Here is a 19403-nt window from a genome sequence, read left to right as displayed (position 1 = left end):
AGCTGCTCTACTAGACTCAGCTTAATGTTTTTACCTCTTTCCATTTATACTTTTCTATTTTAATTTGAACTTTTTTGCAGTGTTGGGAAATCAGATTAATGGGTTTTTGTTTGGTTGGTTAGCTAATGGGGTTTTTGGTGGTGGTGGTTTGGTTTGGTTTTTTTGAGTCAGGGTTTCTCTTTGTAGACCAGACTGGTCTCAAACCACTCACAGAGATCCATCTGCCTCTGCCTCCTGAGTGCTGGGATTAAAGGTGTGGGACACCACCACCTAGCTTTAAGTTATTTTTTTAGAGCTTATCACCTGCTTTTCAAGAACTTTTGTGGTTCTGTTACTGGCCTAGACAGAGCAGCCAACCTACACAGTACTTTCTTTAGGACAACAGCAAGTTCGTTAAAGGAATACTGTATTTAACCCTAGACTTTTATTCTTGGTGGAATGTTTTGCATATCTATACTCAAATGTCACTCACATCCAACAAAGTACAGGAAAAAACCCACAACACTGATTCTTAATATAGTATCTTTACAGTATGTGTTTATAGCACAAGACCTATCCTCTGACATGAGCACCACCTCAGAACTAGAAGTCCTTGGTGTTTTAAGCGTATTATTAGTTCCTGTAAGTCTAGGATCAAAATTTACCTCTACAAAGCCAATCTGTCATTTCCTGCAAAAGATCTGAGCAGCTCCTCATTTTGCATACTTTATGAAACATTAGTTATCATGAAGGAGGAGGAGAGGAAATGCTACCTGTGTGTCTAGGTGCTGTGCTTAACATCTGACATGTATTTCTATTTTGGGTGTGTGTGCATGTTTAAATATGAAGAAACTATTTTATTCATTCATTCTACAAAAATGTATCTTCTACTGTAGAACAGATACTACACTGGGCACTGGGACAGGAAATAAAGTAGAACCCTGTATAACCTGCAGCTTGGGTTCTAGAAGTGCACTCACCTGGGACAGGAGTAGCTCTAAAAGTATGCTTTGCATCATTTGATCTTTGTGACATTCTACACTCTATAAAAGTGGGCATGGTTGTTCTCATTTTATAAGGAGGAAAACTAGAGAAAGAATTGACTTTCCCAAGGTCATACTTTAGGGTTTTTTTTTTTTTCTGTCCCATTTTTTAATTCTCTCATATATTTCATTCCAACTGCAGTTTTCCCTCCCTTCCCTTATCCTAGTCTCTACTCCCTACCTCCCCTCTCCCCCAGATCCACCCCTCCTTCTGCCTCCCTCAGCAAACAGCTGGCCTCCTAAGGACATGAAACAAACCCAGAAGCCAGACTTTGAACCTCTGTCTTTCATTAGCCATTGACTATGTTGTCTCTAAAGTATCCCATGGAAGTGTGAAATTTAATTGTTACACACCGTGAAAAGATACCATCCCTAAGATTTCTTGGAAAACTTTATTTTAGGAGATTAGAGAAAGCATTTCAAGAAATAAGCCATTTAGCTTTATGCAAATGGTCATATGACCTTTCCAATATACAGTTTATTGTATTATGAATATGCAGCTGAGATTTTAGCTGAAAAGAATCTCTTAATCTTCAAGATTTAATTTGTAATTTTATGGGCAGAAAACAAGAATAAATGTTCCCACAATTTACTTCTTAGATATGGAATTCTTGATTCAAGTTCGAACATGGAAACTCTGAGTTCAACTTTCCCTTCATGTCCTGACTTTCCCTTCATCACCTTCCTACTGTGGAAGGTGAGTGGTGTCACCTGTCATTTTTTAGAGGTCTTTCTAGGGAAGTATATCCTTTTTCTGAGCCACTTTTTAGACTACTATTATGAAAGATTGTTTACTTTTTTCTTTTTTTATTTAATTTTATTTTTTTCTTATCAGTTACATTTTATTAACTCTGTATCCCAGCCGTGTCCCGCTCCCTCATTCCCTCCCAATCCCATCCTCCCTCATCTCCACCCTCCCTCCCTCATCTCCACCGTGCCCCTTTCCAAGTCTACTGATAGGGGAGGGACCTCCTCCCCATTCATCCGATCCTGTTTTATCAGGTATCTTCAGGACTGGCTGTGAAGCCCTTCTCTGTGGCCTAACAGGACTGCTCCTCCCTTGGGAGATGGGGAGGTCAAAGAGCCAATCATTGAGTTCCTGTTAGAAATAGTCCTTGTTCCCCTCACTATGGGAAACCAATTGGTTACTGAGCTACCACAGGCTATATCTGAGCAGAGGTTCTAGGTTATATCCATACATGGTCCTTGGTTGAATGTCAGTCTCAGAAAAGACCCTGTGCCCAGATATATTTGGTCCTTGTGGAGCTCCTATTCTTTCCCCATCATACTAACTCCCCTTCTTTCATATGATTCCTTGTACTCTGCCGAAGGTTTGGTCATGAGTCTTTGTATCTGCTTTGAAAACACTGTTAGTTAGAGTCTTTCAGATACGCTCAGTAGACTCCTGTCATACATTCAATGCACATCCCCTCTGTCTTTCTAAACGAGGATTGATCATCTTACCCCATGTCCGCTCTCTTGATTATCTTTTTTAGGTGTATAGATTTCATTATGTTTGTCATATCTTATAGGTCTATGTAAGTGAGTATACTTTTATGCATTTTGTATGCTAGAACTTCTGGCACCTCTTGGTTCTGGCAGGAGGCCATATGTACATACAGGGTAGAAATTCTCCATCCACAGTGCAAACTAGTCGATCAGTAACCTACCGAATAAAATGAGAAGCAAAAGATATCTCTAAGGGAGATTTAATGGAAGTGTTTTTCCTTCAATATTGACTTTTAATGTTAATATTTAAAGAAGAGATCTTTTAATGAGGATAGGTTTTTCTTTCATTATAATGACAGGTAAACTAGAAAAGACCTTCCACTTGGACTTGTATTTGGCACTTGGCCCTCTGTATTATTGAAATTTGGAAACAGGTAGATCATCAGTGAAAGGGAACCCAGCAGTTATCATTTACTCCTTTGAGTTTCATGATGTGGCAGCAGCCATGTATCACACAGATATGCATATATAAATATTTTAGGCAGTACGAATTTTTTAAATTCTCTTTAGTTTGATGAAAAGGGATGAACTCTTCTCGAATTTATATTTGACTTCAAATAATTACATAGATTTACCTTCATCTTCATCTCCATTTTCATTACAATTGGAGAACTGGCAGAAACTGGCAAATAATCACAAAATTATCCTACCTCTCTGTTCAATGGGGTCACAGCTACACTGCCTGGATAATCACTAGTGACTTTGGTCCAGTGATAAAGGTAACAAAAGCTGCCAATTCATTCTGTAAGCCTTGCATCTGGAACTTGGCCCTCTTTAAGTAAGGTATTTTTATTACATTCTTTTGTTCGATTTGATAAACTTCTATCCTGCCTCTCTGTAGTGTAGCAGATGTAAAATTGGCTATTGTTTCTGCAAAATAGATGAGTCAGACACTAATTAAATCCACCGATAATGTTAGCCACAGGTGGAAATGAGGCCAGAGTGGGCCGTTCATTTATTCTTCCTGGTTTGATGTGTCTTTTAAAATATTAAATTCAAAAGGCTTTAAGAGCTTCACAATGTAGGATAATTTGGAGGGAGGGAACCTGTGCTTCATTATCTAAGTTGTTCTGAGCCAGGAAGCTAACCATGCATGTTTAGAAGACTTGTACGAAGCTGTAGCAAGAACTGGTAGTTTCCCCTACCTAGTCCTTAGGGCCTAGAATGCATGTGGTGAGAGGGGCAATGCCATTTTCATTTCCTTCTCCTCTCATCCGAACTTCACCAAGTAGCTAACCCCACCCTGTGAAGCAGAGGAGTCTTCACAGGTGATTTTTTTTTTTAACCATTTAAATTAAGGAGGCCAATGTTCTGGGATTCTGGGGTGAGAGTGTCACTGTGCCACTCTGGTACACATTTTCCCTGTTCTCCTCTTAGTGGTAACTGATCCCTGCCCCTGGAGAAAGTAACCCAATTCTTTGGCAACAAACAGTTCAATAGGTTCTGATGTTAGAGCATATTCTGAACTACCCAGAGGCAGGAAGACCTTATCCTAAATGGAAATCTTGGTAATCATGCCCTTTAACGTGGAGCTTCTCTGAAAAGGATCCCAAACATGACTAGATCTGTGCTCAGTAGGATGTTTCAATGTCAAAATTCACACTGCTCCCTCTCCACTGCTCTCTCTACCATGTGCCTCCTACTTTCATTGTAATTCTACCCTTCCGTTAGTCTTTAGCTGATACCCTGCCCCTTTAGTCCAGCCTAGAAAAACTGTTTAGGCTGTACAAAAATGTTAAGGCTTTGAATGGCTACACCTAATGCTGCCCTAGGCCTAGCAGCTGCTTTAATGCACGAGATGAGTTCTGTTGACGGACCCTACAGGGGTTCAGTTAAAGCTCGAATCCACCACCTGATAAAGAAGGCTGGTGTTGAGTTTGGGTGGACCTTTGTCTGCATGCACTGTTGCCTATTATACTATCAGGAAAAAGCAATAACCACTGCTACTGAAAAAAAAAAAAAACCTATCAACTAACCAGATAAGTTAGGAAGTGAGTGAGGGAAGGGACTGGGGGAGTGCCAGAGAAAAGGGCAGTATTTGCCTGGAGATGCTGGGAGAGCAGTTCTATGGGAGTTGGAGGTGAAGGGGTTTGTGTGGACCAGCTCAGTGGAATCCTGAGGAGGGGAAATGTGGAGAAATGGGGGCATCTTAAATGTATGAGGGGTGGGGTAGAAAAATATCTATCCTATTTAAATATAGGCAAGCCTCACTAACTCAACCTAATTAGAGGAAAGCCAGTCTGAATCGTGGAATATTTTAAATGCGTTTTTATTACTTTCAAGCATTGAACATGCTAGTAATTCAAAATAGACTAACAGCATAGAACAGCACCTCAGGGAAGGGGTTTTAAGAATCATTTGTAATTAGCATATCAATTATTTGTATGTAAGTGGATGTGCACAAAGTGCATAAAAAGTTTATTCTCCTAAGTAGGACAAACATTCCCCAGTGCAATCCTGTTTACACTATTAATTTGCTTAGCCAGCCCTTTTTGTGCCAAGATAGATGTATGTAAGAAATGCTTATTTCCTCAGGGAAGAATGAATCGCTTCCCTGTGTTTAGTCCAGTAACTAAGAAGCTGAGCACCACTTGATTGGTTTGGGATTTTCAGGATATGGAGTTTTGAATTTGCATACAGACTAGGGAGATTTCATATGGAGAAGATCTGGCAGCCATTGCCAGAGACCCAGTTTCCCCATCTGGATTTCATTGAAGTGATCTGGATTTCATCAGGCAACAGGACACTGATCCTAAATGATCCACCAGACACTCCAGCGTAGATATGTTTAAAATACATCCTGCCCCAGAAAAATAACTGCCAAAATATGATAAGTTGGACTTACTCTATGTGCAGTACTTAAAAGTAATAAAAGTGCATTTCTTTTTAAGTCCCACAAAACCATGCAATATCAAGTTAATGATGAAAATCAATCCCCAAACTCTTTCTTGCACACCTCATTGTGTGACAGCATTGCACAGACTTGTAATCATCTGGGAGAGGATATTATATTGTGACGAGCTACAGCAGGTGCTAACTATATGGCAGGATTTCGCCTTTGAATCTAAGTGAGGCCCTCCTGAGTAAAAGAGGGTGAGGGAAGGGCTAGGGGCATGTTTATTGTTAACAAGTCATTATTGTCCATGTAAGTTTGAAAAGCAGTGCAATTGCATTGAAAAAGAGGCTTTATAGGGCAGGAAGAAATATGATTAGGAAATGAGAAGCAGAGATAGCTGCCTATATTTTACCATACATGAATTAAGCCGGGCTCTGGGTAAACTGTGAATTCTTCAAGGCTTAGCTAGAGAATAGAAACAAGTGTGGAGCACATAAGCATGAGCAGTAAATATACACACCGATGTTTCAACTACAGTTTGGAATGGCTCCAGCTCTCCACGTTTCCCCAAGGGCATCACTATACAGCGTCTGCAAAGGCCAAATAGCTCTTTGGCATCCAATCTGATTTTTTGCCTAAGAAATCAGAGAAGTTGGTTTCAATTTTAATAATATACTCTTCCAACCCCTATATAACAGAAAGGCACTTGTGTTTCTGCCCCCTCTTAAACTGAATTTTGTGTTTGGTGAAAGGTAGTAGATTGGCAGCACTGGAAAATGAGTTACTGTATTCCCAGAACAGGTATAACCAGGCAGTGACACTATGAAATTTCTCTCTGCCTTTGGGGACCATTAGAGTACTACTCAGGAAGTCACTGTGCTGAACTCAACAGTATCCTAGTGGGCTTGAAGAATTAACATAGCACTCGAAGGGCCTGACTTAAGCCCGTTCATTTATTCATTCAGCATTATGTAGTGCTTACTGTGTGCCTAGTGCTGGGAGAAGACACTAAAAAAAATGTTGTATCATTTCATCTCCACAAAAAAAAAAAAAAAAAAAAAAAAAACAAAAAAAACCTCTGAGTGTTATTTTTATTTTATAGAGACAGAAAACAAGGCTCAAATAGCAAAGTGATCTGTATTGATTTCTACATACATACACATACACATACACATACACACACACACACACACACACACACACAAACTGACTGGATCCAGGCACTTCGGGCTTGGTGCCATGTTGTCCCTGAACTAGGCACTGCGGAGGTTGCAATGGGGGACTGAGGGGACATACGTTTAAACCAAATGACACAAAGCTGAATGTAATTTGCACCATGGGCACTCGTGGTGGTTACAGAGATTGAAATGACCTATCTGAGAACACATAAAGAGCTATTAACACAGCAAGCCTTGGGATTCATCTCCTTTCAGTCTTCTTCCAGACCTGCCTCTCTGCCCAGCCTTACCACCTGCCCAGATAATATCTATACTGCTTGTTGGGTGGTCTGGCCTTTCAAAATGAAAAGAACCTTAGAGCCATGGGACCTAGTGATGATGCATTGGATTCAAATTGGAATTTATATACTAATTCTAGCTTTGACGACTCACTCTGGGCCACTAGTATGGTCCTTTAATTCTGTCTGACTCACTTTCTCTTGTATGAGTGAATGAGAATGGCCTTAGTTCTAAGAGGTAGAGCAAGAGATAAGAAATAATACACTAAAAATAGTATGCAGCCCTTTCTGTTGCCAAGGTGAAATGTAATTAATGAGTAGAATTACTACAAGGCCGGCTAGAGAGAGATGCCAATTAGAATCTGTTTTCATGTAATGGGTTCAGCAATGAGAGGAAAAATATTCCTTTAAAGTGCTACAAAACTATATCATGAATATTAAAAGAATGTGAGGTTGTTGGTTGGTGGGTGGGTTTGGGGAGTTTAAGGTTTGGTTTTTATTTTATAGGTTTATAGGAACCAGTACAGCTTGTCTGATGCTAAAAACAGAGAAGAAAAAAAAAAACATAGGAAATTAAATGCCTTCTGGATGTGTCCAAGAGGCACCGATGGCCCCCAATGAAATGACACATCATCCTCACTGCAGGGAGCCCCACTCCAATTCCTGCCTCCCACAACTATTTGTAATAGATCTGAAATCACTGAGGCATTTACCATATGCTGAGTCCCCTTACAGCATGAGTCTTTGCAGAATGAGTCAGCAGTACCTGAGTTGAGATAGGATTGAAAGAATGTGGAAAACACATACATAAAAAAAAGTTGACTGACCTCCCATCTGGGACTGATGAGTGATTCTTTGGGTCCTTCACATAACCCTTTTTTGAATCCCAGCAAGTGCAGTGAATTTATTATCTATATTTTAGAAAAGAGCTTTGCTGCTGGCAAGAACTCTTCTCATGCTGCATGTGGGGGCTCAAGGCATTAGTGATACTCTCCCTCTGTGGCTTGCTAAGGTTTGTCCCTTTCTCATACTAGTGACAGAGTCTCTAGAGCAGTGGTTCTCAACCTTCCGAATGCTGTGACCCCTTAATACAGTTCCTCATGGTGTGATGGCCCCCAACCCTAAAATTATTTTCATTGCTGTTTCATAACTGTGATTTAGCTATAGTTATTAATTGTAATGTCTGATATGCAGGATACCCCCCAAAAGGGTCGCTTGACTCCCAAGTGGGATCGAGACCCATGGGTTGAGAACCACTGCTCTAGAGCGTTGCTTGTACTTGTTAGAAACCCTGGGAGATGCTTGTCTGGCTGAGCTGAGATATAAGCTAGAAGTCAGGAGATGGGACCTGCTGGCAGCCTGTCTCTATCATAGTCATGGCTAGGTCTGTGGGGTTAGGGTTATCATGCCCTACCAGCACTACAGTGATCATGACTGTAACACTGTCAGTCTGGCCTGGAGGTGAACACTTTAGGTTCATAATTCCTTAACAAACCAATAATAAGTACATGTTCTCCACTCTCCCCACCACCACCACCACCACCATACTCATCTCATTTCCCCACCCAGTGCTGGAGGGAAAAACAGCACCAGTTAATGATATCAGGGGTGCAGAGCCTGTTGTTACCCCTCACTTTTCTCCTCCTCAGGCTCTAATACCGATCCCGAATCAAGGCCTGCTGAAGTCCCTGTGCCTGCTTCTACTGCTTATTTGCATAGCCCCCTCTGAAAAACCAGAGGATGGAAGATGCAGGGATCAGGTTTCTCATCAAGAAAACTGCATTTCAAATGAATGTCTTGTGTGTTTATAAGGGAGTTACTAATGTAGTGTAATGAGATGCCTGTCTTCCCCCTCCTTTCTGGAGAAGAGATTTTTTTACTTTCATTAAAACCTAAAATTAATGATTTACAGTGTAGGGAGTAGCACTGTTACAGCCATTACGGAAGGTTTCCCAAAAGCAATCTGGGGTGGCATTTCATTCACTTATTCACTTAATGACTATTTATTGAATGCTTACTATGTCTAAAGTGTTGATTCTACGTTCAAGGAATTTAGGAGAAATTTTAAAATGTTAGATAGAAATTGATTTTCATATTCACACATTTGAATAAAATAAAACACAGAAGGTTGCAAGAACCATAAAATTTAGTATGCTATGGGCATTTTGAGGAAATAAATACTTCAGAAAAAGGCTTAATTAAGGAGGTAACATTTGATCCAGGTTCTAAAGGGTACGTAATTACTATATCTTATAAAGTGTGCAAATGTGTATGCATATTTATCAAATCTGGGTCAAGTTTGAATATACAGAAATTGTCAAGAAGGATGTTGTGTAGAGAGGCAGCAGTAAGATTGGAGTTGGAAGAAGCTGCACTGTGCATGGAGAATAGCAGTGGTTCAGTTTGGCTGGACTGTAAAGTGAATGGGAGGGAGAAGTTACAAAGACTGGAAAAGTGGGTGGGAACTGCAGCATGGAGGAGCTTGAGTTCATAGCTACAAAATTTGCACCATATTCTGTCAGCATTAAGCAAACCAGTGAAGGTTGTAGAATGAGGCAATAATAAAATCAGAGTTTGCTTGAGAAAATTAGTACTGAAATATAATACTCTTTAGTGGTACTACTTATGTGAAACAGCGTGGGTGACATAGCTGGTGCATGACCTGCCACACTCTATAGGTCAGAAAGTCATGGAAGCAGGTAGATTGCAATAATTTAGAGGCTCCACTCTGGTAACAGGGTACAGCTCTGCCACTTAATAGAAGCATGGTACTGCATGGGCTTCTAAACTTCCCTGTGCTGCAGTTTTCCCATCTACAAAATAAGTTCCAGGACACAGCTGCCTTATAATTATTATGAGGGCTAAATGTGCTAACACATATAAAGTACACAGAACCTGTTCTGGGTAACGTCCTCAAAAACTGTTAGCCACTAATATTTCTTCCGTTCATGGGGGAAATGGAATTTGGGCTACCCTTTAAAGGATGACTGTGACTATAATGTAGACATGGAAAAACATGACTTATAGCTACAAGACAGTATGTGACAAAAGGCCTACTTGTATGAAGACGCAAAGTGAATGAGGTAAGCAGTTTGCCTATGGGATAACATCTCATAGGTGAAGGGGTTATTAAGTAATAGGATTTTAAAAGTAAACCAGAGGTATCTCACGAGGGACTTTGAATCATAACCTAAAGTGGAGGGACTTTGAGGGATTTGGAGATAGGGCAACTGACTTGATCAAAACTTCTCCTAAGGAAATTTAACTTACTGGTACTTTATGTGAAGGATTGGACAGAAAAGAGAACCAAGGCAAGGCAAGTGGTTAGGAAGCTCTTGGTGGACCCCCTGTGGGTCATACAGCTGGATTCAAGTGTGCCGTGAGAGTGAGAGAGATGTTAATGATGAGTAAATAGGAACAGAGGAAGGGAAACTCACAGAGGCTTCATAGTTTTGTACATGAGGGACTGAAGGTGTGGCCATCATTAGTAGATACAGGAACTGCAAGAAACGAGGGGACAGGTTTCACGTAGCCCAAATGGAGCTGTAAATCATAGCTCCTTTCTACAAGAGAACAGGCTGGTCCCAGGATTTATATGCAAATCCAAGCAGGAATAGCCCAGACAGACTTTGTCCTTGAAAAGAAAGGACAAAGTTGGGAAACTCATATTTTCTAATAGTCAAACTTAACTACAAAGTTACAGTAATCCAGAAGTATGATTGTAGCATAAGGATAGATGTATAGATGAATACAACTGAGTCCAGAGATGAAAATAAACCTCCATGCTTACAGTCATGTGATTTAATATGAGAGGGTCAAGATAACAGAGTGGGACAACTGGATAGTAGAATGTAAAACAATGAAGTTAGATCCTTACATCATGCCATGTAAAAAAGTTAACTTAGAGCCAGGTGGCGCATGCCTGTAATCCCAGCACTCTGGGAGGTAGAGGCAGGCAGATTTCAGTGAGTTCAAGGCTGGCCTGGTCTACAAAGCGAGTCAGTGACAGCCCAGGCTACACAGAGAAACCCTGTCTCAAAACCCGCAAACAAACAAAAGTTGACTTAGATCCAATATAAAAGTGTAAATGCTAAATACTATAAAACTCTTAGAATAAAACATAGATTTTGACCTTGGAATAGGAATTGTTTCTTAGATGTGACACCAAAAACACAAACAACAGCAAAAATGGGTAAAGCAGACTTTGTCAAAAATGAAAACTTTTTAAAAAATATTTGAGATTATAATTACAATACTCCTTTCCCTTTTCTCCCTCCAACCTTCCAATACACCTCCCCGTGGTCTCTTTCAAATTCATGGCCTCTTTTTTCATTAATTGTTATCACATACATATATGTCCATGTATATGATCCTGAATATAACTTCCTCAGTCCGTATAATTTACTTCAATGTATGTTTTCAGGCCAAATTTATACTTGAAGTGACACAATCAAAACTGTGCATAGAATGCGAATGAAGGCTTCTGAGTTGTGAATCCGATAATGGACTGGTGCCTAGTGTGTTTTAAGAATTCTTATAACTTAGTAGTTAAAATGCCAACCCACACTGTCTTAGAGAAAGACTCTGTTGCCCGATCTTCCATCACTTCCCCCTGGTGGGATGGCCTTGCCAGACCACAGAGGAAGAGGATATAGGCAATCCTGATAAGACTCGATAGGCTGGGGTCAGTTGCAAGGGGAGGAGGACTCCCCCTTTCTGAAGACTAGGGAAGAGGAATAGGGGGGGACAAGGGAGGGAGGGTAGGACCAGGAGGAGATAAGGAAGGAGGCTACAATTGGGATGTAAAGTGAATAAATTAAAAAAGAAAAAAAAATGTCAACCCACTTTAAAAGTGGGAAAAGGACTGAAATAGACACTATTTTAAAGATGTACACATTACTGATAAACAAATAAATTCTCAAGTTCATTAGTCATCAAGAAATTACAAAATACAAATGGAGACCACAGTGAAAGACAAGAATGGAGCTCAGTGGCAAAGCTTAGGCAGGAGTATGACAAAATGAAATAGTACATCTTACCCATTAAGGAGAGAGAGAGAGTGTGCGTGTGTGTGTGCATGTGTGTGTGTAACAACAATTAATGGAAAAGAAGCCATGGATCTGAAAGAGAGCAAGGAGTGTTTGGAGAAGGAAGAAAAGAGGTAATGATATAATTATATTAAAATCTCAATAAATAATAAAAATTAAAAAGGATAATTTAAGTTTTGACAGAGAATCTTATAGTAAGTAAACTAAAACAAAGCATAAGAACAATGTACATGAAGCCTAAAGTAAATATTTTATTCTTAAAATGTAGCTATTTTAATTTAAAATAAACCAAGACAGAAAATGTGTTGACAAGAATGTAAAGATATTTAACACTCAAACACAGCTGATGGAAATGTACTTGTACCACTATGGGAAAAAAGCCTGCCATTTCTCAGGTGCTTAAACATAAAGTTATCAAATGATCCAGTAAGTAAACACACACACACACACACACACACACAGAGGCATAAATACATGCCCAAAAGAATTAAAAACATGTGCACATAAAAACCTATGCATGCATTCCCACAATAGCATTATTCATATTAACCACAGAGTAGAAGTTATCTAAATATCAATTAGTTTATGAATAGACAAGCACACAATAAAATGTTATTTGTTGATAAAAAGGAATGAAGAGCCAGGTGTGATGTTGCATGCCTATAAATCTCAGCATTTGGGAGGTAGAGGCAGGGCCTGGAGGTATTTGAGTCCATCTTTGGCTACATAATGAGTTTTAGACCAACCTGAGCTACATGAGACCCTATGAGAAAATATGTAATACTAGTTCATGAGATAACACAGATGAACATTGAAAACACTATGCTAAGTGAAAGAATCCAGACACAAAAAGCTACATATTTTATGAGTCTATTTACATAAGGACAAAATTAGATAAGTCTATAAAAATAGAGAGTAGAACAGTGCTTTCCAGGGTTTTTGTTATAGAGCATGGTAAAATGGGTAGTAACCATTGATGGTTACAAGGTTTTATCCAGGTTTGATGAGAAAGTCCCAAAATGCTACAAAATTTTGTGGCTGCATTAAAAAAAAAAAAAAAAAGAATTGTACACTGTAAATTGAAGAATTACATGATATGTGACTATCAATTGTTTTAAATGTACTGTGTGTGTGTTTTGTACAGTAGCAAGAAAATGTGGATAGTGTGGTTTATTCAAAGGCCTTATGTTGGGAAGTCAAAAATGACCATTTGTTAAGGATGCTTGTCAAAGTTTCTGAAATCATCAAACCATATTCTCAGGAAGAAAACAGGTGGGCTGCTGGCTTGAAAACAGGAAGTGATTAGGCAGTCACAGTTTAACACAAATAAGGAGCAAGTACAATAAGGACACGAGAAGATAGAAAACTGTAGCAGAGAAAGTTTAGAGTTCAGGGTCTTAAATGTAAAGTGTTTCCAAGTGTTTGATCGTCAATCTTCCAAAAGTGGCCATGCTTAGGAATAACTAACATGGAGTGTAGCAGACATTTTGTTATTGTTGAAACCGGAAAGGTAATGTCAGAGAATTAGTCCTTGGAGAAAAAGGAGGGCAAGTTTTGTTTTAAATTCTGTAAAGCCGTTGCAAACTTCATATAGTAGGCATTCAGTTAACATCTATGAGGTGAGTGGTGGGTGGCTGAATCGATTGATGATCGAACATGATAGCATTTAACACGGTTTTATGCTTCCCCATCTTGTGCCCCTACTGAACCATCAATACTATCAGGTCTTTGCCTCTAGATTCTTTTCCCACTTTGGTTTTTTGGATGTTCATTTTTGTTTTGTTTTGTTCTGTGTCGTTTTGAGACAGGGTCTCACTATGTAGTTGTGGACTAATCTGCTAATTCACTAGTAACCCAGACTGGTCAGAAATATTGGGCAATCCTCTTGTTTCAATTTCCTGTGTACTAGGATTGTAAGTATGTGTTATCGTCCCCCATATAGGGAATAATAGGTGTTTAACTCTGGGTTTAAGTGAATGGAAAAAAAAAAAAAAAAGCAGAACCACAGAGAATAATGAAAAGGAAAAAGTTTTTTAAAAAAGAGTGAACCAGAGGCTAAAGTCCTCAAGGGAAATGGAAGAATATTTAATAGGTTTGTTGAAATTTTAATAGTATTTGTTTAAAATAAGCAAAAGATGTTAACTTCAAAATAGAAATATAAAGCCAGGCTTAGTGGCATAGGCATATAATTTCAGCACTCAGGAAGTCAAAGCAGGAGGGCTCTATGCGTTCTAGACCAGCCTGGGCTACATAGTGAGATTTTATCTCAAAGAACTAAAACAAATATATCTAGATATATATCTAGATATATATCTAGATATATATATATACATATCTAGATATATATACATAGATATGTATATGTATATATATAAACAATATATATTTTTATATATTGTTTATATATATATGTAAACAATGAGAGGAGAGGGTTTGAACTTGGAAACTGTAATTTTCTGCACATACTACCCATTTGTAGTCACCCACCCCTAACAAGCTGCCCCTCCTCAAGTTTTTTAAGACATACCTGGCCTGGCCTTATTCTCATATTGTTCTCCTGCCTAGAGAGCTTCAGTGCCCCTTCTGCCATCATCTGTGGGCTAGGCTTTGTGATTTTTTTTTTTTTTGTCTTTACATGCAACATCAACAATCAGAGCTCTTAAGTATAATTTTTAGCAAGATCACTACTTATAGATCTCTAGGGGCTCCCATTTGACTGTTAAATCAAATGAAACCCAAGTAGTTTTCCACGTCCACCATCCAGCTTTCTGTAACCTGAGGTTTATTCAGTGTACAAAATGCCTTACCTTTTTCAAAGCTTCTGATTACTGTTTTCTCTACCCATCTAGAGCCCGTTTCATCAGAACTCCCTGAAGAATGATTTTCCCTACAGCTATAATGAAGACAACTGTTCCAGAAACACCTCCCTTCCTTTCCTTCCTCTCTCCTAATTACCAGTCATGAACATTATTGGTATCTTCTTTTCTTGGGTATCATTCCATGTTCCTCTATTAATTTTGTCATGGAAGTTGCTCTCAAGTCCCTGTCTTTCTTGTGTCAGTGGCCTGTGAATGGCTGTAAAAGCCCTGATCAGCTTTCAGTATATTCTACACTACAGTTCACTTACATCTAAGATGAAATTTTAATTGTGTCCCCAACACACACAGCATACACACTGCACGTACACACGCACACATGTAATATTTGAGACATTTCACACACTCTACATAAAAACCCAGATTCATTTATTTTTGTCTTTATGCACTTCCACTTGCTGTTTGTAGCCTGCATGTCACATGCACTTTCTTTTCTGAGCCTTCTCTCCTCTTAGTGAGCTCCATAACGATCCCTATAGCTAACTCCCACAACTTTATTCCATAAGCCTCCAACTTTCTCTTTTTCTGCTGTGCTTTTTGTTTTGTTCTGCTTAAACATTTCTAGGGATCAAATTCAGGACTTAACACCTGCTACCGTCTATGCTTTAAAAAATCTTTAAATTTTTATTAAATTTATTTATCTTATTGGGTGGGACACACATGTGCCAGAGCATGTTTGTAAAGGTCAGAGGACAACTTTCAGGAGTTGCTGCTATTCTTCTACTATATGGGTACTGGGGATTGAACTCTGGTCATCAGGCTTGCCTGCAAATGTCTACCTACTGAGCTTTCTCACTGGATTTAACAAAACTTTTATTTCAAAATAATCACATATTCACAGGAGGTCACAAAGGGAAGTCCTGTACACTTTCCTCATGCTAGGTATAGTGTAACATCTTGTACAACTACAGTACATCATCAAAATAAAGAAATTATTTTGGTATAGTTTATTGACCATTCAGATCCCTCCAGTTATTTATATATTCACATATGAGTGTGTATATGCAATTTTATCATATCTGAAGCCTCACATGACATCTACAATCAAAATACAGAAGTACACCATCACAAGGTTGTGTCATGCTATCCCTGTACTATCACAGCCATCTATAACCCCTGGCAACGACTAATGTCTTCCCTCTGTTGTTAAGATTTTACAATGTTATATGAATGGAATCACACAGTGTTATTCTTTGGAAACTGGCCTTAGGTATCCATCATACTTTCCTTATAATCTACCCCAATCCCTTGCATATAATAATGGCTTGTTCCTTCCTATTGATGCACAGTCCTCCACTGCTATGGCTGCTGGTTTCTTGAACCATTTACATATTAAAATTTGTTTATTTTTTTCACTTGAAGCTATTATGAGTAAAGATAACACATTCATACATTCATGTTGAATGTGTATATTTACACATTCATGTATAAGTTCCTACATGAAAATAAGCCTTAACTTTCTGGAATGAATTGCCCAAGAGTGCAATTGCTAGCTCATATGGCAAGTCTATTTTTAGTTTTGACAGGAACTGCTAAATTATTTTCGAGAGTGGCTATACCATTTTACATTCCCACTAACGAGATATGTGTGATCTAGTCTTCACATCTTCACCAGGAATTATTATCACTGTTTGCTTCTACCCATGTTGAGACTGACTCCTATATAGTGCTTCTCATCTTTCAGGACCTAAAGAGCCTTTCTAGCTCTATAGAGAGAGCCTTTTCTAACCTCACCCGGACAAGCTCACTTCTCTCTCCCTTGTGCCGTCTTTGATATTTCATTTATCATTGCATTTTAATTTTTTATTGTCAGAGTCTGTGTATTCTACTCTATTCTAAACTATGTGATGATACAGAGCATGCCAGATTCCTCTTGATTCCTGGAGCATCTGGTCCATGTTGGTTCGAATCTGAGCACATAGTGGGTGCTCAGTGAGCGTATGCTGAGTGAAGGAAAGAATGAGTGGAAAGAATGATAATCTCCCCCCCACCCTGGCTAGAAAGCTTTTTAAAATAGACATCACGCCTTCCTCTGTGTCTCACAGCAGCAGTTAATAGGGTGCTCTGTGTAGATGCTCAATAAATGTCGCCTAAGCTGTTCAGGTGGCTTATCTTCCCTCTGCACCCATGAGATAAGCACATGAAAGAGAGAATAAACCTAAGAATCCTTGCATTGAGGATCACATGTCATGAATTTTATAATATTCTTATAATCTCTACAATCCCTCAGCATTCATCTGTGTAATGAGAAACTAAAGCAAAATAGTTCTTTATGTCAAAGAATGCCTCTATGACCATCCTTTCATACCCTGGTTACATATGAATTGGGAAGGGCAGTGTTTTATATCCCTGAATTCCTTTTGCCATCTCAGAAGGATCTGGGATTTTTCTGTTTTTCTGCTCTGGTGTAATTTGACATGTTGATTATGAGAGGGTCATTAACTTCAACATTTTTGATCACTTTTTGACTCTGTATTTTCTCAACTCTGAAGTCTGTTAATTTGCGCTTGTTTACATGTCTCTGTAAGAGATACTCTGGCCCTTGAGGGCTGGGATATGTTTTGTCTGGAAAGTAGATTGTAAGCCCCTTGAGAGCAAGGACCTTATAATTCCTAGGAATGCATTCTGGACATTGTCAGTGTTCAATTAATGATAGTATTGGAAGCCTGACTAAGGTTACCTGTCACATTGACATTTCCCTTTTCATCTGTAAGGCTTCATGCCTTACAGTTCGGCTGATTCGATAGCATTGATTCTACTCAAAATTACACTATTACCCATTCCAACTTGTTCTTTTGGGTACATTCAAATTATAATTTTTGATTACTTCATACTGCTCTCCTTATAATACCATGGTTACATATGCAATGGGAAAGACTGTATTTCAGAGCCCTCAAGTCCTTTGAATAATGAAAAGTAAGTTGATACCATCTAGGCTTTCAAGGCTTGTGTCTCTTGCCCCCACTGATAATTAGGTGATAAACTACAAGTGTGATTGCTATCTAAAATTTTCAGAAGAAAACCTTCATAACTATTCAACATATATGTTTTATTTATCTAGATTTTAAAATGGAATAAATGTGTAAACTATACCCCATGGCTGTGAAAGTTGAATAGACACGGAGTTTTCAGTGAAGTCTCGGTTCTGAAATAAAAAAGGGCAAATTTGTTCATTGGTGATGGTGAAAGTAGGGGATTTATATTATAAGTCAGGTTTATTAAAAGTAGAATGCATGTGCAGACTGTTTTACCCTTTAAGGTGGACAGTTAAATGTGATGGACAGGTTACATTTCAGTTACTGGATAATTCAATTATCCCTTCAAAACACCCTACTACCAACTGCAAACCCTGACCTCAAACTGATCTTTTCCTGATAATTCATGTCCTTCCTCTTTCCTACAGTGTACTAAAGGAGGTGTACCAGGCCTTCAATCCTAAAGCAGTGGTTTTACAGCTGGGAGCAGATACCATTGCTGGGGATCCAATGTGTTCCTTTAACATGACACCAGTGGGGATCGGCAAGTGTCTGAAGTATGTTCTTCAGTGGCAGTTGGCAACTCTGATTTTAGGAGGAGGTGAGTACGAAGGAAAGGCACCAAGAGAACTTGTCAGTCCTTCCCCCACACTTTCTTGACATAGAAGATAAGTTGAAGTTCCTGGATTGGCTAGTACTAACCTACCTGTAACCCAGAAGCCTAAGTCTAGTTTGTTTCAATTCTGAAATAAAGGTTAAAAGGAAAACATTTGCCTGGCATATGTAAGACCCTTTGTTCAATCCTGAGCACTGAATGGAATATAAGAGATTATCTCAGATTATAATAGAGGATGTCAGCCCCAAAAGACTGTGTGCCCTCTTCTGCTAGAATAGTCATTAATTTTGTTCTTATCATCATGTTTTGGAAACATTCCAATGAAATTCTATCTCTGCTCATAAAGGCATAGTAAATATATGACTTAATTGAATAGCTAAGTTGAATTCAAGATTTACTCATTTCCCCCAAAACATGCCTTTGTTATAATGAAGCAAACTTGAGAGATCCATCGTCTTTTGAGCATTCTTTCTTCCCTCATAGTGATATTTACATTATTTAACTAACAGAACTCTAGGTTTGTTTGACAGAGCATTTGTATGTTTTGGTACCTTGCCCAACCTCAGTCACCTTCATAGGTTCCTTGCTTAGGACCTTCTGTTTCCCTACCAACTACAGTATTTATTTCATTGGATTAATAAATTGGTGTATTAAAATATGGTCAAGTGGCTTGAGATTAAAATGCTCATGTATTTCACCAGGCATGGTGGCACTTGCCTTTAATCCTAGTACTTGGAAAACAGAATCAGGAGGATCAAGAGTTGAGGGCTAGCATGGGCTACACAAGACCCTATCTCAAAAATGAACCAAACGTCCATATATATATAGGCTAGAGAGATGGCTCAGTAGTTATGAACACTTGCCTCTCTCGGCAAAGGACCGAGGTTCAGTTCCCAGCCCCCACAGGACAGCTCACAACCATATGTAACTCCAGCTCTGGGGGACCTAATGCCTGCTTCTGGCCTCTGTGGGTACCTGGCATGGACATGGGTAATACAGACATAAATGGAGCAAAATTATCATACAGATAAAAGTTTTGTAGAAATTTAAATACATACATTAGGA

General features: G+C 38.9%; 1 protein-coding gene across 1 annotated transcript in view; it reads left to right on the top strand.

Moving 5' to 3' along the window:
* Hdac8 (histone deacetylase 8) overlaps positions 1 to 19403 on the top strand; it is a 210167-nt gene that overhangs the window by 77038 nt on the left and 113726 nt on the right. Inside the window, exon 8 of the mRNA XM_055595734.1 lies at positions 18151 to 18323. Coding sequence (XP_055451709.1) covers positions 18151 to 18323 — 173 coding nt within the window. The remainder of the gene's footprint in view (positions 1 to 18150; positions 18324 to 19403) is intronic.

The sequence above is a fragment of the Psammomys obesus genome, unplaced genomic scaffold, assembly GCF_907164565.1.
Source record: "Psammomys obesus unplaced genomic scaffold, mPsaObe1.curated_primary_1811, whole genome shotgun sequence".
In the NCBI taxonomy this organism is placed as follows: domain Eukaryota; kingdom Metazoa; phylum Chordata; class Mammalia; order Rodentia; family Muridae; genus Psammomys; species Psammomys obesus.
The sequence above is the reverse complement of the archived record's forward strand: the minus strand, read 5'-3'. Positions and strand labels throughout refer to the sequence as shown.